The sequence below is a fragment of the Schistocerca gregaria genome, chromosome 9 (genome assembly GCF_023897955.1).
Source record: "Schistocerca gregaria isolate iqSchGreg1 chromosome 9, iqSchGreg1.2, whole genome shotgun sequence".
Lineage (NCBI taxonomy): Eukaryota > Metazoa > Arthropoda > Insecta > Orthoptera > Acrididae > Schistocerca > Schistocerca gregaria.
This window is the reverse complement of record NC_064928.1, coordinates 195,324,483-195,341,742: the sequence shown is the minus strand read 5'-3', so window position 1 is coordinate 195,341,742 and position 17,260 is coordinate 195,324,483. Positions and strand designations below refer to the sequence as shown.

The 17,260-nt window shown below is 41.1% G+C and overlaps 1 protein-coding gene across 1 annotated transcript in view; it reads left to right on the top strand.

The window, feature by feature from the left end:
• Nucleotides 1–6,032, top strand: part of LOC126291507 (chymotrypsin-2-like) — a 40,570-nt gene extending 34,538 nt beyond the window's left edge. Inside the window, exon 4 of the mRNA XM_049985013.1 lies at nt 5,694–6,032. Within this exon, the coding sequence (XP_049840970.1) occupies nt 5,694–6,032 (339 nt within the window). The remainder of the gene's footprint in view (nt 1–5,693) is intronic.
• The last annotated feature ends 11,228 nt before the right edge of the window (nt 6,033–17,260 follow it).

The following is a 17,260-nucleotide window of genomic DNA, read 5'->3' as shown; positions in this document are numbered from 1 at the left end:
TCCCCGATGTTATTCAATCTGTATACTGAGCAAGCAGTAAAGGAAACAAAAGAAAAATTCGGTGTAGGTATTGAAATCCATCGGAAAGAAATAAAAACTTTGAGGTTCGCCGATGACATTGTAATTCTGTCAGAGACAGCAAAGGACTTGGAAGAGCAGTTGAACCTAATGGACAGTGTCTTGAAAGGAGGATATAAGATGAACATAAAAAAAAGCAAAACGAGGATAATGGAATGTAGTCGAATTAAGTCTGGTGATGCCGAGGGAATTTGATTAGGAAATGAGACACTTAAAGTAGTAAAGGAGTTTTGCTGTTTGGGGAGCAAAATAACTTATGATGGTCGAAGTAGAGAAGATATAAAACGTAGACTGGCAATGGAAAGAAAGCGTTTCTGAAAAAGAGGAATTTGTTAACATCGAGTATAGAGTTAAGTGTCAGGAAGTCGTTTCTGAAAGTATTTGTATGGAGTATAGCAATGTAGGCAAGTGAAACATGGATGATAAATAGTTTGGACAAGAAGAAAATAGAAGCTTTTGATATGTGGTGCTACAGAAGAATGTTGAAGATTAGATGGGTAGATCACATAACTAATGAGGAGGTATTGAATAGAATTGGTGAGAAGAGGAGTTTGTGGCACAAATTGACAAAAAGAAGGGACCGGTTGGTAGGACATGTTCTGAGGCATCAAGGGATCACAAATTTAGCATTGGAGGGCAGTGTGGGCTGTAAAAATCGTAGAGGGAGACCAAGACATGAATATGCTAAGCAGATTCAGAAGGATGTAGGTTGCAGTAAGTACTGGGAGATGAAGAAGCTTGCACAGGATGGAGTAGCATGGAGAGCTGCATCAAACCAGTCTCAGGATTGAAGACCACAACAACAACAACCCTCTTCAAGAAGAATGACGTCATTTTCCGGACATGCATCCATGTCCGATGGAACAGGCGCTGCAGCTACTGCAGCTGTCATGAGATACGTGAAATGTATTAGCATCTGTGAATATGAAAAACTATCAGTTTTATAAGCGAATGGCGACAGTGAAAATTTGTGCGAGTCTGGGATTCGTACCTGCATTTACCACTTTACACAATGAGTCACTTCAACCGCTTTGGCTATTCTTACTCGACCCACAATCAGACCCATAGTTCCATATGTCAACGTTCTGGCGTTGCAAGCTGTATCCGTGCACACATTATGTAATTCTCGTACAAGGGAGGACAGTTTAATTGAAAGTGGCTGCCTGGTGACGACTGACGTGACTGAGTTTTACCACCGACCACAAGACTACGCTGCCACAGTGAAAACAACAAGCTTAGTTCTGCACCAGGTTATATTTATCATTCGTGGGTCGCCTGACCATGCAAAAATTGTAGCGCGGTTTACAGACCCTTGAAATCTAAGTCAGGTTGAAGTTACCAGGTGTCTATTTGCTTGCTACAATGATTGAAATAAATCATAATAATATTACTAGAGAACAAAGTTCTCTAAAAATCAAATCAAACACTGTATCCCTGACACTTTGGGGATGTGCCAAAAAGTGCGGAAGACTGTATGCAAAAAGCACTACATGGTCTGCTCATCTGGGGATCTCGCAAAAAGTATGTAACAAGAAGCCCAAATTGTTAAAAAAAAAAATTGAAATACTAAGCGACCCAAGTTGAGTGGTAAAGTAAGGAGGAAACAACAAGATTCTGAGAATATGGATCGTGCTACCGCCATTGCAACTCTTACATTTCCCCAAAATCAGCAAACTGTGTGCCCAACAGCACCAAATGACTGCTAAGAACGAATAGCCCTCATGGCGGGAAGCGATTAATGACTGCGAAACTAGATCTTCCTTCACACGTCTCTAATTCCAAAAAAAACCTCTGTATGGAAGAGGCAGCTCAATGCTGGTACCAACGTGACACACGAGAATACCGCTTATTTCACGACAAAACAAGGAAATGCACCAAAGCTTTCCACTCTTCATGTACACAACAGACATTAAGAAAGACATGCGTGGTACTGGACGGGAGCAGTTTGTCCTCAGTTAACTTCCGTCTTCATGCCAAGTATGGTGGTGGTGGTGAGACTCATTCTGACTGTATAACCAAAGGTTTGGAGCAGAATTACCTGTTTTTCTTATGCTGGCTGGGTAAGTACTGCAATATACAACGTAGCTTATGAGAGCTCACTTTTTGCAGTCTGTCGATCGCGGTTTTATTACAGCAGAATTACCAGTTTTGAGTAGTATCGCCCGTCTTGATCTCTGGTAAAAAAATAAAAGTAGACTTCTACTGGGCTGTAATATTCTGTTTACAGTATTAAAAAGCTAAACAAAAATCATCATATATAAATGACCGTAGTATCGCGTACACAAGGTATAAAAGACGAGTGCATTGGCGAAGCTGTCGTTTGTACTCAGGCGATACATATGAAAAGGTTGCCTATGTGATTATGGCCACATGACGGGAACTGACAGACTTTGAGCGCGGAGTGATACTTGAACCTAGACACATGGAACATTTCATTTCGGAAATGGTTCGAAAATGCAATGTTCCGCGATCCACAATATCAAGAGTGTGCAGAGAATGCCAAATTTCATTCATTTCCTCTCGCCATGGATAACGCAATGGCCAACGGCCTTCTCTTAACGACCAAGAGCAGCGGCATATACGTAGAGTTGTCACTGCTAACAGACAACAGTGCGGGAAATAACCGAAGAAATCAGTGCGAGATGTACGATGAACGTACGAGGGTGAGTCAAATGAAAACCTCAAATATTTTTTTAAAAATATTATTTATTGTGCAGAAGTGGTACAACGCTGTATCACATTTCAACATAATCTCCCCCACGCTCAATGCAAGTCCTCCAGCTCTTAAAAAGTGCATAAATTCCTTTAGACAAAAGTTCGTTTGGTAGCCCGTGCAACCACTCATGCACCGCGTGGCTTACCTCTTCATCAGAACGGAACTTCCTTCCTCCCATTGCGCCTTTGAGTGGTCCAAACATATGGAAATCACTTGGGGCAAGGTCTGGTGAGTATGGTGGATGAGGAAGCACTCAAAATGCAGGTCTGTGATTGCTGGATCTGTTGTATGGGCAGCGTGGGGCCTTGCATTGTCATGTTGCAAAAGGACACCTGCTGACAGCAATCCACGTCGCTTTGCTTTGATTGTAGGCCGTAGATGATTTTTTAGGAGATCTGTGTATGATGCACTGGTGACAGTGGTCCCTCTAGGCATGTAATGCTCCAAAATGGTGCCTTTTTCGTCCCAAAAGAGAGTCAGCATAACCTTCCCTGCTGATGGTTCTGTTCGAAACTTCTTTGGTTTGGTGATGAGGAATGGGGCCATTCCTTGCTCGCTTTCTTCTTTTCCTGTTGGTGGAAGTGAAGCCAGGTTTCATCCCCAGTAACGATTCTTGCAAGGAAGCCATCACCTTCTTTTTCAAAGTGCCGAACAAGTTCTTCACAAGCATCAACACGTCGTTCTCTCATTTCAGGAGTCAGCTGCAGTGGCACCCATCTTACAGTCACTTCGTGAAACTGACCCATGACTAATCTGAAGCCGCGTGGTATTAGCCGAGCAGTCTAAGGCGCTACAGTCATGGACTGTGTGGCTGGTCCCGGCGGAGGTTCGAGTCCTCCCTCGGGCACGGGTGTGTGTGTTTCTCCATAGAATAATTTAGGTTACGTAGTGTCTAAGCTTACGGACTGATGACATCAGCAGTTAAGTCCCATAAGATTTCACGCACATTTGTACATTTGAACTACTCTGTAAACATCCTGCAATGTCATTCAGTGTCACTCGGCGGTTTTCCTTCACTATGGCTTCAACTGCCGCCATGTTCTGTGGAGTCCCAACTCGTTGTGCCTGACCTGGACGAGGAGCACCTTCCACTGAAGTCACGCCATTTACGAACTTCCTACTCCATTCGTGTACTTGCTGCTGTGACAAACATGCATCACAGTACTGAACCTTCATTCGTCAATGAATTTCAAAGTTTCACGCCTTCACTACGCAAAAACCTAATAACAGAACGCTGTTCTTCCCTGGTGCAAGACGCAAGTGGGGCGGCCATTTTTATACTGATACTGCGACGGTATTTGTGCATCTGCACTATGCTGCCACCTATGGGCCATTCTGCACGCTGTTTGTAGCACGCTTACCAGCTTACAGGATAACGTCGCGAAATTTCGATTTATTATTACAAATTTCAGGTTTTCATTTGACTCACCCTCGTACTTAACTTACTGTATTACATCTTTAACGTAATAATGCATCTGATAATGAATGCATTATGACAGAATATTAAATTATTAAATTCAATCAATAATTATGTAAAATAGTGAAAGTCAAGTTTTTGCTGCCCCTGGGAGCCGTAGGGAGCTAGCTGCATCAGAAATGAGGTGTCCGCTTAGGCACTTATAGTTCAATTCTTTTATCTTGGCGGCTCTCACATGCGCGCCCAGACGCGACGGAGATTGCTGCATTGCCAGTTGCACGCGCCAAGAGAAGCAGCGCCATAGTATAGTACAGTTCGCAATCTTACGTTTAGGGGGGAGCGCGCAGTTTATGAAGTAAAGCCACCACGGCCGCACTAAACCTTTTCTGCTACAGAGACGTGCTCCCCACATTCCGCGCTGTGCGCAATTTTGTCATCACTGCACTGCTCGCCAGTGCAGACACATGGTGTTCCAAGTGCTTTGACACACTTATCATTCGATTTCACAAAAACTATTTGGCCCAAAAATTTGATGTTTACACATCTTCTTGACTGATACTTTCCCTCCATAAATGACTTAATTTTGTTTCAATGTTCAACGCAGTTATTGTGCAGCATTAAATGTAGTAAACCGTTCCACGAAATAAGACTTTGCAGAGGTAAAAGTCCACAGTGTATACTTCCCGTATGGTCGATTTTAGTTGCCACTAGAAATTTCGAATAATTACATTCAAACGAATAAAATTCATGAAGGAAGACACTTCGATATTGTTTTTAAATAAAGAAAACATTAAGGATCGAACTAGGTTTGAACCGGGAACCTTTTGCTTAGCAGCCAAACTTGTTAACCATAACGCTAACATAGCTTGTCATTAAATATAAACCATGGAGGATTTTAAAGAATGACGCAAAATAGCGACAAACACTGTTGGTATGGCTATGAATTACTCGCGTTTCGTCGAAGTACAATAGGAAATAAACAATTACCCTGTTCATTATTGCGAAAAAGCGGTTAGTGAGAATGAATTTCCTTGCTATCGCCCGAATTAGGAGGCTTATTGCTTGTTTGGTTTAAGTAATTAATAGAATATGAAGCAATTGGTATAAAGAATGCTTTTTCCAAGTTTTCTTTTATAGAAAGTCTGCTATCAAGACATTGCTTTTGTTCAGTTACTTTATTTATGACTGAACGTTTCTAAAAGTGAAGACACTCGTCCGTGCTCTGCACTGCAGTCGAGCTCTGGCAACGTCGTTCTCTGCTCATTGGCTGACTGTGTTTTGTGACGTCAGATGCGCAGAACGAACCTAAACTCGGCCGCCGTCGTAAATGACACTTACTATAGCTGCATCTGAATTGTGGAGTCCGGTTAGGCACTTAGTAACGTACATGGGAGATGTGTCATAGTACGTTACCAGCTTATGGTCCACAACAGGGATTGTTGTATGCAGCCCTTGCAACTGTGCCTGCTTTATCGTCCACAGAACGGCTTGTGCACTTTCGACGTCAAGAAGAAGTCTGCGTGTTTCGGCGACTCTGGAGGGCCCATCTTCTGCAACAACGTGCGGGTCCAGTTCGGCATGGTGGTGGCCGCCCTGTACGAAAACTGCACCATCGACTACTGCGGGGCGCCGGTCACTTTCAACATACACCTGTTCCTCGGCTTCTACCGCGAGTGGATCATGAGGTTCATCAACCCGCCAGTGGCTCCGGGGCGCCGGGACGCCGGCTCCCAGACAGCGTCCGCTCCGACCCTCGCGCTGTCTTCTGGACTCGCTCTCTCCCTGCTCAGATCCTTACCAGACTCTGTCTTGGCTATCTGAGCCTGTCGCTGCATATCAGACCGACCCATTCTGCGATGCCCCAACCACATTTCTGTACAAGAGACCCAGGGCAGACTGCGTAAGGAGCAGTATTCAGAGTTTCCCTTTGTATCACTAGCGACCTCGTAATATGTACCCTTGTCTATATTTGCCGTGTGTCCCAAAAATTTGAGGGCACAGCAGCATTTTCAGAAAAAACAAAGTTATATTGCAGAAAATGTTTGTGATAACCTGCCCTGATTCTGGGTTGCTCACCACGGACATTGGGGGACAGTGTCACAGATTGGATACGAAAAAATAAATTATTTATTCAGAAAGAAGTTGTATTAAAAAAAGAAAAATCAAACTATGATATTCAAATAACTTCCTGGTATTCAGCCAGGTAACACTTTCAGCGACCGCCGATATTTCGGCTGGAGAACACTCCGCCATTTTCAAGGACAGGCGGCGTACATGCAAATTTAAAACCTCGGTTCTCGGACTGAAGCATATGGTAGGGTGAATTTGAAAGTCTTTCTAGAACATCTGAACTCGATCCACTCGAACATTCGTTTTACGATGGAGGTGGAAGAGGATGGTTGCCTTCCCTTTCATGACGTGTTGGTTAGGAGGAAGGATGATGGATCATTGGGACATGCAGTCTACAGGAAACGTACTCACACCGACTTGTACTTACAGGCTAATAGTTGTCACCATCCGGCTCAGCGTGGAGGGGTACTTCGTACCTCGGTACACAGGGCACATGTCGTTTCTGACGCCGAGACTTTGCCAGCTGAGCTGTCCCATCTTGAAGTTACATTTCATCAAAATGGTTATAGTGATAGACAGATTGAACGTGCGTTGCACTATCGACCAACTGTGCATCAGGTGATTAATGACAATTCTGAGTCAACACCCAAGTCTACTGCCTCTTTGCCTTACGCAGGAAACACGTCCAGCAAGATCGGTCGTATTTTACGGAAATCCGATGTGAAATGTGTTTTCCGACCTCCATCTAAAATTAGAGCACTTTTGAGTTCCGTTAAGGATGATCTTGGACTGCGTAAGGCGAGTGTATATCGTATTCCTTGTAGCCGCGGCATGGCATATATTGGTCAAACTATCAGGACCGTGGAGGACCGATGTACTGAACACACGATTACAGCAGCCAAATAGATCTGCTGTTGCCGAACATTGCTTGGATACTGGTCACCCCATGTTATTATATAACACTGAGATATTGCATGTACGTCCAGCTATTGGAACAGTGTTGTTAGGGAAGCAGTTGAGATTAAATTAGCGAGCAACCTCGTTAACAGGGCTGGAGGTTTCTGTTTAAACTCTGTTTGGAATCCGTCTCTCTCCCTTGTAAAAAAACAGAGCGACAGCGTCAATGTTACCTCACCTGCGAATTCGTAGTCTCACTATCGATATCTCTGACTTTGGTCATCTTTGGTGGCACTAGTGTTCAGTGTGTGTGTTATCTTTCCTGCTTCAGTGGGAGAACCGAGGTTTTAAATTTGCGTGTACGCCGCCTGTCCGTTGCAGTTTGCCTTGAAAATGGAGGGGTGTTCTCCCGCCGAAATATCGGCGGTCGCTGAAAGTGTTACTGGCTGAATTCCCAGAAGATATTTGAAAGTTGTATACGCCAGGAGAAACTCAGGTCTCAAACTATGATATTGATAACGCCCTGTTAAACGGGACGTTTCCGTAAGAACGTGCAAAAATGTAACAGGCGTACAGAATGCTCCATTGAACAATTTGAGGTAGGGAACCTGGGGTTGGAGAAGCCAGCCTAACGACGATATAGAAGAAAACTTCACTACCACTTTGTCTAGCATTACTGTTTTCCAGCTTATTTACAACTAATACGCGTACATGTTCACACGTACTGTGCTGTTTATTTACATGTACATTCTTTATTTCCTCCAGGGAAACAAAGAGGACGACCCTGGTTTCCAGGATGTCATAATGCAGGTTTTGTTTGCTTTACTTGTCCATAAGACGGCTCTGTTGTCTCGTATTTACATCCTCCTGGTTATTTCCTATAGGGATATCTGGAGTCACTTGAGTATGAGACCCAAGTAGATACTGTAATCTTGCCGTCACACACATCACTATAAAATTTTCCTTAGTGTCATAATTAGTTCCACAAACTTAAACAGGGGTAAGACATACAAAAGAAAAAACTTTTTACTTATCCTCATTTTCTCTTCTTATTGTTGTCGTCATCGGTTGCAGTTACCGCGTCTAGTGTTACATTCTTGCGGCTGAAATTTTGACTTACTGGGTTCCAGGTGATTAAATAACTGATAAAATATACTATCTGTTGCTATGATTTTCCAGCCTTCTATATCACACTCACTTCACAGTCTCCATTTGCGTAAATCCATTAATTACATCGTTGTAGACAAAATTTAAAATACACGTGCGTTTCCGTCACAGGCATACCCAATACTACTCACATTCTGCGGTACTCACAATATTCCGAGGAGTTTACAAAGCAAAAGAGTTTAAAAACTTTCTTGAGAAAAGAAGAATCTGTACTAAGTTATATCATTATTTTATAAATGAGTCCAGAAATAAAATCAATTAATATCGTCAAATGGTGTAAATTAATAATAGGAATTTTAAATATGCCAGAAATTTCGTAATTTCAGATATTTCTAAAAGGAGAGTAATTTTAACCATTAGTGCATATCGATTGTAACAGATTAATTTCTTTTCACACATTTTATCCTGAAACAGAATACATTGTATATAAAATCATAAGAAATTGTTTTAGTGAAACCTGTGCGGCTGGTACCGGCGGAGGTTCGAGTCCTCCCTCGGGCATGGGTGTGTTTGTGTTTGTCCCTAGGATAATTTAGGTTAAGTAGTGTGTAAGCTTAGGGAATAATGACCTTGGTAGTTAAGTCCCATAAGATTTCACACACATTTGAACTTTTTTTTTGTGGAATAGCTGAGATAATTTTAACCTATACAAGATTTAGAAGTATGCCTTTTGGTATCGCCTATTTCTATAAAGAAAGGTGATGTTAGAGGAGGGTGTCGCATTACAATACGCAGATGGAATTAGTTGCCGGAGCTGTAGCAGCCTGTGATATGATTCGAAACATACCAGGGATATTTGTCAAGGTACATCAGAATAGTGTTCACCGATATCATGCTTGAATTGAGGTTGATAGCCGTCAGGTTCAGCACATTTTGTCCAACATACAGTAGAAATGGTACGTTCATTGTGCCATGACGGTATTTGCAGTTAATTAATGTAAATAAGAAAAGTACACAGTAATGTAATTTTATTCCTATTACCTCCTGAAACTGGCTGCTGCGACCCCAGGTTTCCTACCTCAAATTGTTCATTGGAGCATCCTCTATGTCCTGTTATACGGGAACATCCTGTATATTTATGATTAACTATCTTAGCATCCACTGCCTCGCTTGTGTAGGCTGTATGGCCTGCACAGATTTTTCGGTTTTTCTTTAATAGAATTTTTATGTTGTTTACAAACTACGACACCTGCTAAACTTCTCACGCAAAGGCCATAGAAGCATGGTCTTTTCAGAATGTACTTCTAGTGAAAAAGTGATTCTGGTAGCTAGAGTGCAAGGTTTATGCTAATCATGCATTTTGCGTTCTGCTGGTGATATTTCCGCAGAAATTTTCATCTTTTTTATATTTAACTGAGAAGTGAAATATCAAACAATGGAAAATCTGGGATGGAATGTAACAATATTACGAGTAGGAAAGTGCTACTCACCATACAACGGAGACGCTGTGTCGCAGATAGGCACAAGAAAAAAGACTTTCACACTTATAGCTTTCAGCTTATAGCCTTTGTCAACAATAGACACACACACACACACACACACACACACACACACTCATGCAAACATAAATCACACACACGACTGCGATATCAGACAACTCAAACCACACTGAAAGAGAAATACCAGCTTTCATAGACTTGGATTCAAATATTTTTAATATAACGAAATATTTTCTTTAAAATCCTCTATTTCACCTCCCTTAGGGGTTCAATTTCCAAAAACCGTGTAACACTTTTTTTTTTTTTGCTAACAGAGAAACTAAATACAAAATTTCATAGATATAGCTTCGAAAATGCTTTCATCATGAAATAATTTCATAAAGTTTTGCGTCCCCTATTTCACACCCTTAAGAGGTTGAATTTCCAAAAACACTGAAACACGTGTTTTTTTTCATTTTCAATCGAGAAGTCAAATACGAGTTGTCTTAGGTGTACCTTTAAAAATGATTCAGCAGTTCACTAACAACGATTTATTTCCAAAACGTTTTCACCAACTATTTTTACCTCGTCAGTGGTTCGATTTCCAAAAAAAACTGAAACATGATTTTTTTTCTGACTGAGAAACCAAACACCAGTTATCGTAGTTCTAGCTTCAAAATTGTCTTAATAACGACAGCTTTTCAAAGGGTTTTTCAGTTCCTATTTCGCCTACTTAGGAATGCAATTTTGAACAGTTCCTTCTTACTCAACGTCTGCAGTTTAAGATTAACACTCTAGCTAAATTTCAAGTTTGTATCCTTAGCGGTTTAGGGTCGGTGATGCTGTGTCAACGACTCACTCTTACACTTTTTCAGTCCCTTAGAGTTGAATGTCCAGAAACAGTGAAGCACATATTCATGTATTTGCAACCAAGAAACCAAATCCCGAATTTCAAAGATTTAGCTTTACAAGTGCTTCCGTAATGAAACATTTTCAGACCATTTCTCACACCCTAATTCACCATAGCGAAGGTTCAGTTTTCTAAAACCGTGAAATGTGTATTTTTTATTTGTAAGGGGAAAGCCAAATATAAATATTCATAGATTTAACATCAAAAATATTGTATAATCAAATATTTCCATAATAAATTTGATCTCCTATTCCCCTCGCATCAGGAATGAATTTCTAAAAAAAATTGAACAACTTTTTTTAATTTTTAGTTGAGAAGCGAAAGGCAATTTTTTATATATTTACTTATAATAATGGTTTCACAATAAAATACTTTCATAAAACATTTCATTCCTTATTTAACCTTTTAGGTGTTGAATTACCAAAACATTGAAACATGTATTTTTTATTTGTAACCGAGAAGTCAAATGCAAAGTTGGTAGACATACATTTAAAACTACTTAGTAATTATTTAATAATGATACATTTAAAAAAACCTTTATCCCACAATGTCACCAATACCAATTTTCGTAGGTCTGGCTTCAAAATTGCCATAATATCAACATATTTTCAAAAACCTTTTCATCCCCTATTTAACCCCTTTAGGAGTGAAATTTCGAAAAATCTCTTACATTGGGTTAGGCTAAGATGAGTCAGCTGGTGAGTGAATGAGTCAGTCAGTTGGGACATCACCTTTTACACGTAGAGATTTAGACACTAAAATAAGTTAAGCAAATATTTAAAAAAATAAGTCCTGACTAGTCTACTCACTATCATATGAAGCAAGTATCTGTACAGATATCATAAGTGATCTTGCAGCTCTGGATGAATGAAGTTATAATGAAATATGGACTTTTCGCAGCTTACAGCAGTTGATAAATATCAACAGAGACTGTTGAAAAATGTGTGCCCCGACGGGGACTCGAACCCAGGACGTCTTGCTTATATGGCTGACGCTCTGTCTGAGTGAGCCACCGTGTACACAGATGATAGTGCGACTGCAGGGACTTATCTCTAGCAGGTGTACTCTTACAATTGTCACACAAATATAAAAGTTTAAGCTTCCTGGCAGATTAAAACTGTGTGCCGGACCGAGACTCGAACTTGGGGCCTTTGCCTTCGAGTCTCGGTCCGGCACACAATTTTAATCTGCCAGGAAGTTTCACATCAGAGCACACTCCGCTGCAGAGTGAAAATCTAATTCTGGAAATAAAAAAGTTATTTGGCTTTGAATGGGGGAATGCCGGATGATGAGACCTCTCTAAGGGAAACGGAATGTTAACCTAACCATTGTTGGTTCCATCCACAATATAAATGTGATGATCAGGATGAAACTCTTTTTCCTGTACTATTTTAAGAAAACCAAAAAACTTAATTGTATTAAAAGTTTCTCCTCCAGCCATTGAGGTAGGCTTCCTAAGAGTAATATTAGAGCGCTGTCTTCACCTGCCCTCTCTGACCCTTTGTTAAAGTGATGCAGTGTTTTGCTCCCCTCTGTCTACTGGAATGCTAATCTCCATACATCGTTCACTGTAACTCCATAAAATCGCTTTTCCATTTCAGAAACATAATCAATGGTTACTTGTTTTTTGTAAACACACTCCATAAGATTCCCACAATTTTTTGTCACCTACAGTTATTTTTTTTTGTTGCAGAACTCTTCTTTAATTAGTTAAAAATCGTCACAAATGGACAGAATAACAGATGACAGCTTTGTATAAAAGTATTTAGAGGGAAATCTGTAGCATTACCTGTTATATACGGAAGTAATTAAATCTTACTCTCAACGGTTTAAAAATGAGCTGCCGGCAAAATGGTCAACTTGATCACTTTTTCGATCAGTAACGTTGCCGTTTTTCTGGATCGGACGCCATGTCGGCATCGGTTAATCAGTTAGTTTCATGTTCCATGGATCATCAGGTAGCACCTGAAGAAGGCAACGAGTTGTTGTTGTTGTTGTTGTTCTCTTCAGTCCTAAAGACTGGTTTGATGCAGCTCTCGATGCTACTCCATCCTGTGCAAGCTATTTCACCTCCCATTACTTCTGCAATCTACATCAATCTGAATCTGCTTAGTGTATTCATCTCTTCATTTTTACCCTCCACCATGCCCTCCAATGCTAAATTTGTGATCCCTTGATGCCTCAGAACATGTCCTACCAACCGGTCCCTTCTTCTTGTCAAGTTGTGCTACAAACTCCTCTTCTCACCAATTCTATTCAACACCTCCTCATTAGTTATGTCATCTACCCACCTAATCTTCAACATTCTTCTGTAGCACCACATTTCGAAAGCTTCTATTCTCTTCTTGTCCAAACTATTTATCGTCCATGTTTCACTTCCATACATGGCTACACTTCATACAAATTCTTTAGGAAACGACTTCCTGACACTTAAATCTATACTCGATGTTAATAAATTCCTCTTCCTCAGAAATGCTTTCCTTGCCATTGCCAGTCTACGTTTTATATCCCCTCTACTTCGACCATGATCAGTTATTTTGGTCCCCAAATAGCAAAACTCCTTTACTACTTTAAGTGTCTCATTTCATAATCTAATTTCCTAAGCATCATCTGACTTAATTCGACTACATTCCATTATCCTCGTTTTGCTTTTGTTGATGTTCATCTCATATCCTCCTTTCAAGACAATGTCCATTCCGTTCAACTGCTCTTTCAAGTCCTTTGCTGTCTCTGACAGAATTACAATGTCATCGGCGAACCTCAACGTTTTTATTTCTTCTCCATGGATTTTAATACCTACTCCGAATTTTTTTTTCCTTTACTGCTTGCTCAATATACAGATTGAATAACATCGGGGAGAGGTTACAACCCTGTCTCACTCCCTTCGCAGCCTCTGCTTCCCTTTCATCCCCCTCGAATCTTATAACTGTCATCTGGTTTCTATACAAATTGTAAATAGCCTTTCATCCCTGTATTTTACCCCTGCCATCTTTAGAATTTGAAAGAGACTATTCCAGTCAACATTGTCAAAAGCTTTGTCTAAGGCTACAAATGCTAGAAACGTAGGTTTGCTTTCCCTTAATCTTTCTTCTAAGATAAGTCGTAAGGTCAGTATTGCCTCACGTGTTCCAGTATTTCTACGGAATCCAAACTGATCTTCCCCGAGGTCGGCTTCTACTAGTTTTTCCATTCGCCTGTAAAGAATTCGTGTTAGTATTTTGCAGCTGTGGCTTATTAAACTGATTGTTCGGTAATTTTCACATCTGTCAACACCTGATTTGTTTGGAATTGGAATTATTATATTCTTCTTGAAGTCTGAGGGTATTTCGCCTTTTTCATACATCTTGCTCACCAGACGGTAGAGTTTTGTCAGGACTGGCTCTCCCAAGGCCGTCAGTAGTTCTAATGGAATGTTGCCTACTCCGGGGGCCTTGTTTCGACTCAGGTCTCTCAGTGCTCTGTCAAACTCTTCACGCAGTATCGTATCTCCAATTTCATCTTCATATACATCCTCTTCCATTTCCATAATATTGTCCTCAAGCACATCTCCCTCGTATAGACCCTCTATATACTACTCTGCTTTCCCTTCTTTGGTTAGAACTGGGTTTCCATCTGAGCTCTTGATATTCATACAAGTGGTTCTCTTATCTCCAAAGGTCTCTTTAATTTTCCTGTAGGCAGTATCTATCTTACCCCTAGTGAGATAAGCCTCTACATCTTTACATTTGTCCTCTAGCCATCCCTGCTTAGCCATTTTGCACTTCCTGTCGATCTCATTTTTGAGACGTTTGTATTCCTTTTTGCCTGCTTCATTTACTGCATTTTCATATTTTCTCCTTTCATCTATTAAATTCAATATTTCTTATGTTACCCAAGGATTTCTACTAGCCCTCGCCTTTTTACCTACTTGATCCTCTGCTGCCTTCACTACTTCATCCCTCAAAGCTACCCATTCTTCTTCTACTGTATTTCTTTCCCCCATTACTGTCAATTGTTCCTTTAAGAGCTCCCTGAAACTCTGTACAACCTCTTGTTCTTTCAGTTTATCCAGGTCCCATCTCCTTAAATTTCCACCTTTTTTCAGTTTCTTCAGTTTTAATCTACAGGTCATAACCAATAGATTGTGGTCAGAGTCCACATCTGCCCCTGGAAATGTCTTACAATTTAAAACCTGGTTCCTAAATCTCTGTCTTACCCTTATATAATCTATCTGATACCTTTTAGTATCTCCAGGCTTCTTCCATGTATACAGCCTTCTTTCATGGTTCTTAAACCAAGTGTTAGCCATGATTAAGTTGTGCTCTGTGCAAAATTCTACCAGGCGGCTTCCTCTTTCATAGCTTATCCCCAATCCATATTCAACTACTACGTTTCCTTCTCTTCCTTTTCCTGCTATTGAATTCCAGTCACCCATGACTATTAAATTTTCGTCACCCTTCGTTATCTGAATAATTTCTTTTATTTCATCATACATTTCTTCAATTTTTTCGTCATCTGCAGAGCTAGTTGGCATATAAACTTGTACTACAGTAGTAGGTGTGGGTAGCTTACCCGCATTACTATTTTCCTATTCATTATTAAACCTACTCGTGCATTACCTGTATTTGATTTTGTGTTTATAACCCTGTAGTCACCTGACCAGAAGTCTTGTTCCTCCTGCCACCGAACTTCACTAATTCCCACTATATCTAACTTTAACCTATCCATTTCCCTTTTTAAATTTTCTAACCTACCTGTCCGATTAAGTGATCTGACATTCCACGCTCCCATCCGTAAAAGGCCAGTTTTCTTTCTCTTGATAACGACCTCCTCTTGAGTAGTCCCCGCCCGGAGATCCGAATGGGGGACTATTTTACCTCCGGAATATTTTACCCAAGAGGACGCCATCATCATTTAATCATACAGTAAAGCTGCATGCCCTCGGGAAAAATTACGGCCGTAGTTTCCCCTTGCTTTCAGCCGTTTGCAGTACCAGCACAGCAGGGCCGTTTTGGTTAGTGTTACAAGGCCAGGTCAGTCAATCATCCAGACTGTTGCCCCTGCAACTACTGAAAAGGCTGCTGCCCCTCTTCAGGAACCACACGTTTGTCTGGCCTCTCAACAGATACCCCTCTGTTGTGGTTGCACCTACGGTACGGCTATCTGTATCGCTGAGGCACGCAAGCCTCCCCACCAACGGCAAGGTCCATGGTTCATGGGGGGGGGGGGGGGGGGGGGGGGAGGATAGGAAGCTTATGGCTACAAAAAGTTCATGTTACACTGCAAATGAATGTCCCACCGTGTGGGAACCTCTTATCTGCCGATACCCACAAGGATATTTAAGATTCCGTGCATCCTTAGAAAGTGTTAAGTGGAAGGAAGTGCTTAATGTGTGTATCTTTCTTACAGGGATACTTAAGAGTTCTAAAATTAGTGTAGGTTACTGTAGACTACCATAAGTAAGCGTGGACTAGCGTGGTTTTCCTAGTATCTTTAGTCAGTTATGGTCATACCCACGACACTTTTGTGTTGCATGCCTATCTGGCGTTACCACATATCAATCGCTTTCTTTACATATGTGATCGGTATCTTATTAGATTCCATAAAAACCGGAAGCGGTGCACCACCTATAAACTGAGTGAGAGTATTATTAGGGGCGAGGTAATCTAGGGAACATTTCTGTTTTACATACTTATCCCCGTATCTGTTAGTTGTAAATAGACTGCAAAATTGAAATTGCCAATATTTAGTTAACGTTTTATTCGAAATTTGTTGATCTATAACATGAAACTTTTGTATCCCGCCTGGAAGGCGGCGCGTGGCCCTGCTCCTGAAAACTGAAGGGTAGGCCGAATGTAGGAAACTAGGAGGAGCAGGTGAGGTAGAACACGTCGGTACTGCAAGTAAGTAAAAGTGGTTCACTGGTGCATGAATATACACAGAGGCATACATAACTTTGTACAGATGAGCACGTAGGTATAAGTAGAGCAAAGTCTCTATATGAAGCGAAGATGAAGCGCAGAGTCCCGGCCGTCTGCTCTTGATTAAAATGGGTAGACTCTGCATCGGCGCTCGTACAGTTAAACAGCGCCTGCTTAAATCATGGCTCAAGTATTTTTAAATTGGATTTCTGTTAGGTAAGTAAGTTTGTGATCTTGCTGGTGGTAAGTTTCTATGAGACCAAACTGCCGACGTCATCGGTCCCTAGGCTTGCACACGACTTAATCTAACTTAAACTAACTTACGTTAAGGACAACACACACACACACACACACACACACACACACACACACACACACACACACACACACACACACGCTCACACACACACACACACACTCACACGCCCGAGGGAGGACTTTAAGATATAGAGTGATGTATTGGGACACACAAGTCTGTGACTGTTTAGTTGGGTATTCACGTTATCCATGGATCTTGTGTCTGCTTCCATCAGTGCCATTTTGTGAGCGTTTACTGTGCACTTGTGTTTCGATCTTCATGTCGCTCCTCGGAGCTTCAGTGGTGTGTGTACCGCAGTTCGAGCATCCATGCACTGAACGCATTTTGTCTGTTTTGCCCGTTGAATAACTTTTACAGACTTTCATAGT